At 33.1% G+C, this 14,366-nt stretch overlaps 1 protein-coding gene across 1 annotated transcript; it reads right to left on the bottom strand.

Moving 5' to 3' along the window:
* Positions 1-4,796: 4,796 nt before the first annotated feature.
* On the bottom strand, positions 4,797-7,549 carry LOC100369095 (kelch-like protein 26). Its single transcript, XM_002737993.3, has 2 exons — positions 6,704-7,549; positions 4,797-6,006 (listed from the first exon to the last, which is right to left on the bottom strand). Exons 1-2 carry the CDS (start codon positions 7,541-7,543, stop codon positions 5,080-5,082), a joined length of 1,767 nt encoding a protein of 588 aa, XP_002738039.2. The 5' UTR covers positions 7,544-7,549; the 3' UTR covers positions 4,797-5,079.
* Between the last annotated feature and the right edge of the window lie 6,817 nt (positions 7,550-14,366).

The following is a 14,366-nucleotide window of genomic DNA, read 5'->3' as shown; positions in this document are numbered from 1 at the left end:
TCACATGTAGCATTCATTGAAATTAATTTGATTTTTCTTAGTGCTCTTATTGACTTGATAAAGTTTATAATTCTGTTTCTATTGTCTCTTTGAAATGAAATTCGAGCAAATGTGTTGAATCCAGCTTTACTTCAGCTGAATCTATAGGTTACAAAACAAGATCTTTGTCACATTTCTTAGTTACAACGATATACAAGCCATGGTTCTATATCTGGGTCTGCCACAAGATACTAGAGAATACAGAGACAGGCAACTCTGGTCTCTAGTGTCTTTTCTCTACCCTAATTAAAATAGAACAATGAATGCTGCCTTTGTTCTGATTGTATATCATAATATTTATTATAAACCACACAATGCAATTGTATATTTTGTGCTAATATTTGAAAAGTTTATAAGAACATTTTACCAATCTCGTATAAAACTGCAGTAATTTTGTAAATAGATACATGGAGGGTTAGTACATATAAATAACTGATTTTTACGTGAAATTCATATGCCATGTATACCTGTATTACATGATGTGTTTCATTATGCATGCATTATGGTTAGCCTGTAATGTAGATTTCAAACTTTTGTATCAGTGACCTTTACTGTAAATTGGTTTTGTTGATTCAGATCATAGGCTCTATAGTAAGTTGACGTCTCAGATTAGACAAGTATTAGATATCGGTTTCGACTTGCAGCTATCTATCAATGGTACATGTACTTGATGATACAAGGCCTGTCAGTTTACATAGGTGATCCATAGTCTGTATTTGTGTGATTCACTTGTAACCAGTTCCTTCCAAGTATAATGAATACAAGACCCACATTTATTCAAAAATGTTATTCTGGAATCATGAGTCAGGAGTGCTGCAGTATGATAATTTCAGTGAATATACTGTGACTGTAGAGTAGCAATCTTCTTTCTGGTACTTATTGAATGTTCAATTATTTACCTTTTTAAAGCGCGGTGGTCGTCGCGCAGCGCGTGTTCAAATTTCATGTAAATAAACAATGTATTTTACACGCGTTGCATTCGTCGCTATGAATCCCATATCGAACAGGCCGCGGCACGACGACTGCCGCCCTTTAAAATTGAGGATTGCAGGTCTTGTTATAGAGTCTATGGTCTTGTTGATAATTTGATGTTGGTGCAGTACTGGTCTCAGATCAACAGTTGTGTATTCAATGTGAAATGCATATTTTTAGCAAGTATGTTATTTTAGCAAATTTGTTAAATTCATCAATTCATGGAATAGCTGATTCTTGGAAAATCTATTTTTACAATGGGATTGTTGGCACTTTAGTTCTGTTAATCAAGCAAGGAATGTATGTAGTGAAACGTCTGTTTATAATATCATATTAGTATAGATTAGTAAATTAGGACGCATTTGCTAGATTTACACAGTAGCATTCTATCGGGGCCAAAATATTGCTCCTGGGCGTTCTCGTTTGGTCGGGTCATTTTGGGGCTTTGTCTTATCAGAGTTCAACCCTAAGGGTTTATTGGAGCCAGTAAATGCGTTTACATGGTCATTTTTGCCAGCTCAAGCTCTTTGGATCTGCTAAAATGCTGCTGTGTAAACAAGGTAATAGTACAATTTGGTTTTTCTACAACTGAGGAATGTTGTCTGAAAGTACTAAGAATGAACATTATTTACATATGAAGGATTTATTTTTCTATGTCTCTGCGACAGTTTTAGAATCAATATGCCTTTTAAAACTGCTACACATTTTGTTTTACATTATACAGTGACATTGGTAATGTTATCTATTGTGTTTTTTCAAGATAAAATTAATTAAAGTCTTCTGTGAAAACAATGCATTTGTATCCGACGTTTTAATTCCAGTTGCAATGCTGCCACCAACAGTTCATCTGATGATCTGAATGACTTTTGTTTATTTCACTAGAGGGCGCTATCATTTCAACAAAAAAACTAACCACAGGCTATTTACAATTGAAGGCATTGCCTTAAATACCAGCATATCTATGAAATGCAACAATTCATTTCTGGCTGTGATACAAGTTCCAACAATTGAGAAAAATTGTAGAGTGCAATCAGCTCCTTGCATTAGCCCTCCGCGGTGCTCCAAACCCAACACACGCCTGACAAAATGATGCAGTGTTTCACTCCCCCCAACGATTTTTTGTCAACACCAATAAAATTGCAGGCACATCAGATAGTGAAAGCCATCAAAGAGTAACCATTCACGACAGAGATTAGTTTGTTGACATAATGTGTGATAAGGCGCTGGCAAATTTCCACCCAATGTTTATCATCTTGTTGAAAACAGTCTGTTACCATGATCACCAAAATGAATATTCATTGAAACTCATTGCAAAAAAAGGTGTGAACTTTGCAAATTTGCAGTATTGATCTTGCCAACGAGACATACACTATTCTGTCAGGCATTAGTTAGGTCTGACGCCGGCCGGCGAGGGCGCTACATGTCAGGCTGTTCCTTGCATATAGAAGCAGAAGTATGTATTGCTAGTAAATGTTTGCATCCGACTGCATCTTTAATTTTCAAAGTATAATCGTCCAGCTCATTGCCTCTACATAATCATGGAGAAAGGGTTAAAGGATACAAAACCGTGGGAGTGGATGATGATTCTATGACTATTGTACCTGATCATTGTACGGCATTTGAACCAGATGTTAGTAATAGGGTCTCCATGGTGATATATTCTATCAATTAGATAAGTGCAGTATAAAACCGATATGTTTTCATTAATTGTTTTTAATTATGATAACCTATTAACATATTTGATCAGTATTTTCATGCAAAAAATTTTAGGTATATTATTGCACCATATTTCATGACTTTCATGCTCACTTTTACCATGCAAAAAAAATCAGTCAGTTGTGAACTTTAAAATCTTATTTATTAGGATTCCAGCATGAAGTTACAGGCATACATGTAGTTATGCATAATTATGGCAAGGAAAAACAATGCCTTTGTCTGTTTAGGTTATGTAATAAATTATCTCATTTTGTACATGCTTATAATAAAATATATACACCCATTAAAATCGTCAAAACTTCAAATGCAGACATTAATTTGGCCCCCATCTCTGTCAGTCATCATGCTATCCATACTCGGTACTTTCTTAATAAATCTGTGACAAGTATCTTTCAAGCATGGCATGCTGATGACAAATAATGTATTACATACTGTAAATCACTAGAAAATTTTACAATTTCAGGATTTTATGGCATTTGTGAAGGCAATATATTTTGTGAACGTCGTTGAAACTCCATATCGTACGACCTAGAGAAATTTTCACTGCTCCAAAATTTTCACTGACTCACAAAAATTTGTCTCTTGTGAAAATAAGGTAGTTTGGAGTATCTACAAAATCTGTGCTTTCTAAGAGCATCTTTTTCATGATTTAATCAGACACGAGCTAACCATTAGGCCAAAAAAAAAAAACTTATGTTGCCCTCAAGTCGGTCAGCCGGATTTTTTTTTTTCAAAGAAATACAGATCAACCCGAGGTTCAAAGTTGCCACTAATTCCCCGGGGACCCTGGGGATCAAACAACGGTCCAGTATCGTTAATTTTTAGAGGAAACACTTTTTTAGCTCCGCTGTTGACTTTGTCGAGCGGAGCTTATCATATGAGTGATTGTCCGTCGTCGTCCGTCGTCGTCGTCCGTGTCAATGTTTTACTTTTTCGACTTCTTCTTGAAAACTACAAGCCTGAATGCTTTGATACTTGGTGTATATGTACCTTGGTTAGACATCTCTTAGGTTTGTTCATTTCATGTTGATATCTTCAATTCTCTAATTTTGGTGAATATTTTTGTCATTTTTGGTAAAAAGTGATATTTTCGACTTCTTGTTAAAAACCGCAAGTGCAATTACTTTGATATTACATATATAGGTACTACATGTGGACCTTTCTCAGATTTGTTCATTTTGTAATGATATCTTTAATTCTCTAATTTTGGTGAATATTTTTGTCATTTTTGGTAAAAAGTGATATTTTCGACTTCTTGTTAAAAACCGCAAGTCCAATTGCTTTGATACTACATATATAGGTACTACATGTGGACCTCTCTCAGATTTGTTCATTTCGTGATGATATCTTCAATTCTCTAATTTTGGTGAATATTTTTGTCATTTTTGGTAAAAAGTGATATTTTCGACTTCTTGTTAAAAACCGCAAGTCCGATTGCTTTGATATTACATATATAGGTACTACACGTGGACTTTTCTCAGATTTGTTCATTTTGTGATGATATCTTCAATTCTCTAATTTGGGGGAATATTTTTGTAATTTTTGGTAAAAAGTGATATTTTCGACTTCTTGTTAAAAATCAATAGTTCAATTGCTTTGATATTACATATATAGATACTACATGTAAACCTTTCTCAGATTTGTTTATTTTGTGATGATATCTTCAGTTCTCTAATTTTGGTGAATATTTTTGCCATTTTTGCTAAAAAGTGATATTTTCGACTTCTTGTTGAAAACTGTAAGTCCGATTGCTTTGATATTACATATATAGGTACTACATGTGGACCTCTCTCAGATTTGTTCATTTTGTGATGATATCTTCAATTCTCTAATTAATTTATTTTGGTGAATATTTTTGTAATTTTTGGTAAAAAGTGATATTTTCGACTTCTTGTTAAAAACTGTAAGTCCGATTGCTTTGATACTATTCATATTGTTCATTTTCTAATGATGTCTTCAGTTCTTTAATTGAAATGTGCATTGCTAACAGCGGAGCTATCTCAGCCGATAGGCTGCTTGTTACTTCTTAAAATGGTGAGTTTTTAATATTTACGATCCAATATTTCATATTTTTCGGTCGGTCGTTGAGGGCAACAATTTTATTTTTTGGCCTTATACACAAACATGTACATGTTGTAGTATACTGCACAGTATATGGATGGTGACCAGTACTCTACTTTCTGGACACATGAGTCGTATTTGTTCTATTAGTAGCTCAAGCACTTTCATAAATGACATTTGTGTCCATGGTCACAATAAATGTATTTTTTTAGTGTGTGCTTCTGTTCGAGACATGCTTCCTAATAGAGCAAATAAGATACATGTGTATCCAAAATACCAGCTGTACTGAGATTACACTTTGCTGTCTTTAACATCATTTAAATCAATCAACCTTTCAACGTTTATTGGAACACACGTAATTGACAAGCCTCTGATAAAATTGACAACATTAGCCCAGTCATCAAGATCAACATAGTACACCTGATCTGGAGTTGTTTGTATACCTGTTTTGTAAGTATAGCCATTTAATACAATATACACATCAGATCCTATGTTTACAGCAGGAATATTACCAGGTGGAATTAAATCTTGTGGTACATCACGCCAACAATCTGTTTTCCCGTCATAGACCTCCACAGTCTGACTGTTGATTAAATCGCTGCTTCTGTCAGGACCATTAGTTTTACCTCCACTAACGTATAGTTTTCCGTCAATCTCCATAAGACTCGCTTGGGTGTGAGCATGTATTGTAGGGTTTAACGTCTCCCAAGTGTTCTTTGCTGGGTCAAATCTCTGTACAGATTTCAAGGCTGTGAATTTATCCTTCTGTCCACCTACTGCGTATAAAAAGCCTTGGTAGGGTGTGACTGCAACATGGAATCTAGGCGTGTTGAGTTGTCCGATGTATTGCCAGTGTCCAGTAATGAAGTTAAATCTTTCAGCATTGTTATGGGCCAGGTAACCTGAATCGCTATAACCACCAACAGCGTACATGTATCCATCAAAGATACACAGACTGAATGCAAATCGACAACTTTTCATTGGAGCCAATTTATCCCAAGCATTTCTACCAATATCATAACGACTGAGATTACAAGTTGGTCCCTGGATATTTCCCCCTGCTACATAAATAAAGTTGCCATGTGCCACAACAGCTGGTGCATTGAATCCAGTTATCTGTCTTCCTGTAGAATTATTCACAAATTTAGGCAATGTAACCCATCTCATTGTGTTCCTGTCGTAATACTGCATCACTACAGTATTAATTGATACCAGTGCCTGCAAACACAAACATGAATACTTATATATAAGCAAGAGTCTATAAGTCTTATAACAAATATGGAGAGTTATCCCCAATATTGTTGAACTGGAAATGAGACGTCGCCTTGAGGTGAAAGATCAAAATTATTTTACCACATCATTAGATGAAAGCCTCCACAGATAACTGAAATGAGGTTATTACGAGGATACCTCAAAGTATGTACAAAGGCAATACAACAGGAGTATCGACTGACGCACAGCATCTTTTTCTTCCAAGGATACGTCATGAGAATGCCGAAATCGAAAAAGTTTAGAACAGAATCAGCAAACTTTTTTTGTTTTGAGTGTCGAACCCTGGTGGCAGCCTTGTTTATTTTTATTATTAGAGGACGCTTACATGCGTAATTGTTCCATATTTGGAATTCGCATTTTCTAATATGGTAGGATGCAAATACCCTGTAAAATACTGCAAAATTATGGCACGCTGTAACTTATTGCCTTACGGTGACAGATGTATAATACATGTATTAGTATATAATGGTGACAGGAGGCACACCTCCTAATTGGGATATTTTATACTATGATTTATTACTACCATATTGTCCTTAGCATACAAGATGAAACATTAATAACAAAATTATAAAGCAACTTTAAAAAAAATTTATTATAAGACAAAAACAATTTTACAGAACTAAGTATACATAACCGGACTTACCAAACATGAAGCTCTGGGTTGATTAATGAGATCACATGGTTCTCTGTTTCTATCTGGTAATGCATGATACACCATAGCTTTATAATACAACTCCTTGCATTCAGGAATCTGCTGAATATCATCCACTTCTAACAGTTCCACTAAATCATACTTATCAATCAGTCCGAACCGAACTTTACCCAAAAGATCAGCAGCAAACTGCATGCGATGTTCCCAATTATGTCGCAACCACTTTAATAATGTTTGCAATATCTGCAATTCCGACGAAGCGCATAACGAGTCTAGTTCTAGTAATGAACACAATCTTTCATAACTTAACTGCTCACATGTGTCAGGGTATGCCATCACTTTGACAAAGTTTTTGGCCAATGTCTTATTCAATGTTTTACCAAGGTATTCCAGCTGACTGTACTTATCAGCATAAGTTGCCACAGCGAGGCAGTCTCCCACTTTTATGTCAAATATTTCTAGACATGACTTGATAATGAACTGGCAGCAAGTTTCAACAGCACTGACGATTTGCAAATGGTCAGCTGCTGTTATGACATCAAAAACGTTGTCACTACTCAGCACAAGGTTACCAGAGTATGTATATTTCAGTAATATATCAAAAGAATCACTCGTTAACAGTTCACATTTCAGTTCCACTTTTGCCAATGACTGTTCCTGCATTTCACTTGTAAACATCAGTTTGAAGTAATCGCTACATGCGGCTAGGATAACCTTATGCGCCTGAAATTCCCTGCCACATACAACCACGGTGATGTCACATAGTGTTTTCTCATCGTACATACTTTGCAGATTTTGCAGTGGGGGTCTATGGCTCAGACTGGTTGCCATGGTGATATTCACCTAAAATTGAAGGTACATATACAAGATATTAACTGTGTACAAAATTTATGGAATTGAGAATCAGATAATCAATTTAAACAAAATGACAGGGAACCTTAGAACATACCATAAAAACTTTATTAGTTGGACTAATTATTAATAATTATGATATCTGAACAGGTCAATTGTTGAAATACAAATTTAAATCATTAGCCATTGTAATTACCGGTAAAGTGGTTGTAATTTTCACACAAAACACTTTGGTTGTTTAAAAAACACATTTCGTAACTTAAACACTACCCACATTCTTACTTGATTACCAGTACTACCTATAATGGCTTGAGGAATCCTCCATCAGTCTCAGTTTCAGATGATATTTTACACCTCAATCTATGGGATTATGCATTTCTTTTCATTTTAAGTTTACTATTTTATTTTTTCATGTAAAACCACTGACAATTCTGTTGTTATTTTATGACCATTATTTTATTATTGACATTGTCATGTCAATCTTTATAATAAGCATATCAGTACATTTCTATTCAATCGCCTTATTTTTGTTTTCTCTGAAACTTGACATCTTTGATGTGTGAGGGCTCACTTCAATTTGCTGTTAGACAAGTCAAAGCACAGTCCCTCCATCATGATAGAGCATGGAGATTTAAAAAAGAGAGCTACATGGGTGGAGGAACTGTAGACTATCGCTGGTGGTGCATACAGATTTGTTTAATTACAAACATTAGGGACTGGCCAGTGATTTGTTTTCAATTAACTCAATAAAAAGATGATCAAGGGACATATCTACATGTCTGAATCTCATCTTACATTTTAAATTGAGCAAGTGATCTTGTTGAACTGGACAAAAATCAAACTAATTTGTTTGAGAATGTCTCAACAACAATCATGAACAGAACTTAATGTAAAGAGTGTGATAGTAGCTTTGCAGAAGATGAAATATATTTTCTAATAGCATATTCTAAACACAACATTTTACGCCCTATTTTTCTAAATTAACTTTCCATCACAAAATATTAAAAATATTGACAAATTTAAATACTTGATGCAGGCTAATAACATTAACCTATATTCTCACTACTTTCACACATTCAATGAACAAAATATGTCAACTTACATTATGCTTTTATTTCATATTTATGTTTTATTTCTTTTTTTATTAAATGTTATTGCTACATACTGATTGAAACTTGTATTTCTAAAGATGTAATAAACTAGTATATTATTATTATTATCTGTACGTTATTGAAAATAAGCCATTGCTCGAAACGTCTACTAATAGCTATTTTGAACACACCACAGGTACCTTTTTGGTGGAATCCCACCCCTATACAAATCTATCTATATATTTATCGTTTTTATTAATAACGAAAGTACAGAGCGCCTGTGGTACACACACCAGCTGACTGCCCCCCCACCCCTTTCCTGGTCGTGATGGTCGTGATTCAGTTCAGTTGCATGGTTACTGTTAGAACACTTACAGCTACAACATCGAACCACAGTGGTTTCGTCATGTGAAGAAAATAACAGAAATCTTATTCTCATATCCATAGAACTAGAGAAAAAAAGAATAACACCCCACTCGCCTAATTTGTTCGATGATCTTCTCCAGACACAGTGACCCCGACCAGTTGCGAAAGCGTCACTCAATAGCCGCCATTTTGAAATACCCATGATTCCCAGACCTGGCAACTTGTTTGATACACAGGGTCATATGTTCAGTCGAGTACGACTATACTAGTATGGGTTGACCATTAGAAACTCGGGGTGATGGCCAATTTGAAAAAAAAAATACACGGGAAAAATCACGTATCGTCACACCTAAATCAATTTCCTGAAAAAAATTCAATCATGGAATTGTTGTCATAATTTTTACACATGACTTTAGCAAGTTAATTGGAAACCATCCTCGAACTATGAATAAATAATCACTGTTATATACTCTAGATAATATAACACACTTTTCAAACAATTATTATTTAGCTCGTATTTTGAGGTTAAAATATTTTGAACATTCGTTCTAATCGAGGCCACCACGACTCAGGACGAATATACACTTTCAAATTGGGGTAATATGCAAGATACATGGCATTTTGTCCCGACAATACAGGCCCGATAAACACCACGTATGTAAATAAACAGAGTGAAACCACGCTGCCATGACCTCTGTAAATCTGTGAAAAAAAAGTACAGCAAAATATTATTTAAAACAATGTTTTTTTCATTTCATTAAGATTAGCAAAATTAACATTATCAACCTAGAATATGGTAAAATAAAAGGCTCCTTTCAACATCAAATGTTGGGCATAGAATACACCAATAATGACATTATTCGTATTGACCCTAATCATTGAGATAACCTCGTAAACATCACATGAAGAGATTGGCGGGCTTCACCCCAAAACTGCACTAATAATACAATGATACACAACTGAATTAATATAATATGTCTCGGTTTATCTGAGGAGTGGCAATGCGCAGACTGTCGCATTCAAAAACAATAATATACTTATTATTAATTCGCACTACACTGAATAATAGTACAGCAGTATGGTTTCTACACTACAGAAAAATATCCATAATCAGATAAATAAATTTAGCGAAGTTAATAACAATATGAGTGTTAATAACCCTTAGTAAGTAAACATGTTTACATTTGTTTATCAATTTTTCCCTATATTTGAAAATATGTTGACTTCATAGATATTGATATAGTGTGTTTCATCACCAACTTACATATACGTTGGCGACACGGAGTGTTGTCATGGTAATGTTTCCATTCAATTGAAAATCTGTGACTTGAAATTATTTATAATTTCATTTATTATTTTTTCGTCACCACAGGCTTTTTTAATTTTAAGTGATTTGACTACTCTCATTTTCTTTTCTCTATTTGTTTATCTTGAATATGATGCACTAATTTACAATTCTCTTATAATAACTATTAGACTAACTATTAAAGTAACTATTGAATCATGTAAAGACGTGATCGAATCTTTTAACGTTCGGTAAATTAAGTAATTATACCGCAGACTTAATATGTACGCTAACTACTTCACATTTATTATTAACTATACCACTTAGTATCTAGACTAACTGCTTCACATTTATTATTAACTATACCACTTAGTATCTAGACTAATTACTTCACATTTATTATTAACTATACCACTTATAATCTAGACTAACTGCTTCACATTTATTATTAACTATACCACTTAGTATCTAGACTAACTACTTCACATTTGTTATTAACTATACCACTTAGTATCTAGACTAACTACTTCACATTTATTATTAACTATACCACTTAGTATCTAGACTAACTACTTCACATTTATTATTAACTATACCACTTAGTATCTAGACTAACTACTTCACATTTGTTATTAACTATACCACTTAGTATCTAGACTAACTACTTCACATTTGTTATTAACTATACCACTTAGTATCTAGACTAACTACTTCACATTTATTATCAACTATACCACTTAGTATCTAGACTAACTGCTTCACATTTATTATTAACTATACCACTTAGTATCTAGACTAACTGCTTCACATTTATTATTAACTATACCACTTAGTATCTAGACTAACTACTTCACATTTATTATTAACTATACCACTTAGTATCTAGACTAACTGCTTCACATTTATTATTAACTATACCACTTAGTATCTAGACTAACTGCTTCACATTTATTATTAACTATACCACTTAGTATCTAGACTAACTGCTTCACATTTATTATTAACTATACCACTTAGTATCTAGACTAACTGCTTCATATTTATTATTAACTATACCACTTAGTATCTAGACTAACTACTTCACATTTATTATTAACTATACCACTTAGTATCTAGACTAACTGCTTCACATTTATTATTAACTATACCACTTAGTATCTAGACTAACTGCTTCACATTTATTATTAACTATACCACTTAGTATCTAGACTAACTGCTTCACATTTATTATTAACTATACCACTTAGTATCTAGACTAACTGCTTCACATTTATTATTAACTATACCACTTAGTATCTAGACTAACTACTTCACATTTATTATTAACTATACCACTTAGTATCTAGACTAACTGCTTCACATTTATTATTAACTATACCACTTAGTATCTAGACTAACTGCTTCACATTTATTATTAACTATACCACTTAGTATCTAGACTAACTGCTTCACATTTATTATTAACTATACCACTTAGTATCTAGACTAACTGCTTCACATTTATTATTAACTATACCACTTAGTATCTAGACTAACTGCTTCACATTTATTATTAACTATACCACTTAGTATCTAGACTAACTACTTCACATTTATTATTAACTATACCACTTAGTATCTAGACTAACTGCTTCACATTTATTATTAACTATACCACTTAGTATCTAGACTAACTGCTTCACATTTATTATTAACTATACCACTTAGTATCTAGACTAACTGCTTCATATTTATTATTAACTATACCACTTAGTATCTAGACTAACTACTTCACATTTATTATTAACTATACCACTTAGTATCTAGACTAACTGCTTCACATTTATTATTAACTATACCACTTAGTATCTAGACTAACTGCTTCACATTTATTATTAACTATACCACTTAGTATCTAGACTAACTGCTTCACATTTATTATTAACTATACCACTTAGTATCTAGACTAACTGCTTCACATTTATTATTAACTATACCACTTAGTATCTAGACTAACTGCTTCACATTTATTATTAACTATACCACTTAGTATCTAGACTAACTACTTCACATTTATTATTAACTATACCACTTAGTATCTAGACTAACTGCTTCACATTTATTATTAACTATACCACTTAGTATCTAGACTAACTGCTTCACATTTATTATTAACTATACCACTTAGTATCTAGACTAACTGCTTCACATTTATTATTAACTATACCACTTAGTATCTAGACTAACTACTTCACATTTATTATTAACTATACCACTTAGTATCTAGACTAACTGCTTCACATTTATTATTAACTATACCACTTAGTATCTAGACTAACTGCTTCACATTTATTATTAACTATACCACTTAGTATCTAGACTAACTGCTTCACATTTATTATTAACTATACCACTTAGTATCTAGACTAACTACTTCACATTTATTATTAACTATACCACTTAGTATCTAGACTAACTGCTTCACATTTATTATTAACTATACCACTTAGTATCTAGACTAACTGCTTCACATTTATTATTAACTATACCACTTAGTATCTAGACTAACTGCTTCACATTTATTATTAACTATACCACTTAGTATCTAGACTAACTGCTTCACATTTATTATTAACTATACCACTTAGTATCTAGACTAACTGCTTCACATTTATTATTAACTATACCACTTAGTATCTAGACTAACTATTTCACATTTATTATTAACTATACCACTTAGTATCTAGACTAACTACTTCACATTTATTATTAACTATACCACTTAGTATCTAGACTAACTGCTTCACATTTATTATTAACTATACCACTTAGTATCTAGACTAACTGCTTCACATTTATTATTAACTATACCACTTAGTATCTAGACAAACTACTTCACATTTATTATTAACTATACCACTTAGTATCTAGACTAACTGCTTCACATTTATTATTAACTATACCACTTAGTATCTAGACTAACTGCTTCACATTTATTATTAACTATACCACTTAGTATCTAGACTAACTACTTCACATTTATTATTAACTATCCCACTTAGTATCTAGACTAACTACTTCACATTTATTATTAACTATACTACTTAGTATCTAGACTAACTACTTCACATTTATTATTAACTATACCACTTAGTATCTAGACTAACTACTTCACATTTATTATTAACTATACCACTTAGTATCTAGACTAACTGCTTCACATTTATTATTAACTATACCACTTCGTATCTAGACTAACTGCTTCACATTTATTATTAACTATACCACTTAGTATCTAGACTAACTGCTTCACATTTATTATTAACTATACCACTTAGTATCTAGACTAACTGCTTCACATTTATTATATATCATGTCATGTCACCTCGGTATATCAGAAGCGCCCTCCAGAGACAGACGTCGACAGAACATCCATTTCCGCCTATATTACGTAATGTGGGACATGTCATGTACATTATGACCGAAATCCACAAATGAAACTAGACTAATGTACAAAACACACACAGCTGTGTGTGATTAAATGTGTGATTTAATAGCTGCCAAAATGCAGTGTTCATGCTGACTATTGGGTGCGTACATTGTGACCGTAGGAGCCAATTAGAGCGAACGATTTGGCTAACGATTCCTGCACTAGAATTCATAATTTGCTTTCCTTTTTTACCCTGCGAGAATCCAGTGTTATTTACATGCTTAAGCTATATATAGACAAAACCTTGTTTTATGTTAATGTCGTTTAACCAACCCGAAGAGCAGCATTTATTATTAGTTTTATATGAATCAAAATGTACATGCTACGTATCAATCTGATTAAAATCTGATGTAGTGTACGGGCTTTAATTATTTTGGCCCGTACACTGCATCAGATTTTAATCAGATTGGCTACGTATATGAAAGCCCCATCTATACTGCTAGAAAACATTTTTTTGGTTAACCCTAAATCCAGAATTACAGTTGAATATGGCAAACTAGAAAATTCAAAACATTATTTCGCACAATCTTTTCACAAAGAATTTCATGCTGAGAAAACTTTTGTAGATAATGGTAGAGTGTGTTCCAACAA

This window comes from Saccoglossus kowalevskii, chromosome 3, assembly GCF_978046115.1.
Source record: "Saccoglossus kowalevskii chromosome 3, keSacKowa6.1, whole genome shotgun sequence".
In the NCBI taxonomy this organism is placed as follows: domain Eukaryota; kingdom Metazoa; phylum Hemichordata; class Enteropneusta; family Harrimaniidae; genus Saccoglossus; species Saccoglossus kowalevskii.
This window is presented reverse-complemented; position numbering and strand designations above follow the sequence as displayed.

Bases quoted from the DNA above. Each gene is read 5' to 3' on its own strand.
- LOC100369095 (XM_002737993.3), bottom strand. From the start codon at position 7,543: ATGGCAACCAGTCTGAGCCATAGACCCCCACTGCAAAATCTGCAAAGT. The intron at 6,007-6,703 runs GTAAGTCCGGTT...TTGTGTTTGCAG, and splicing joins AACCCAGAGCTTCATGTTTG to GCACTGGTATCAATTAATAC.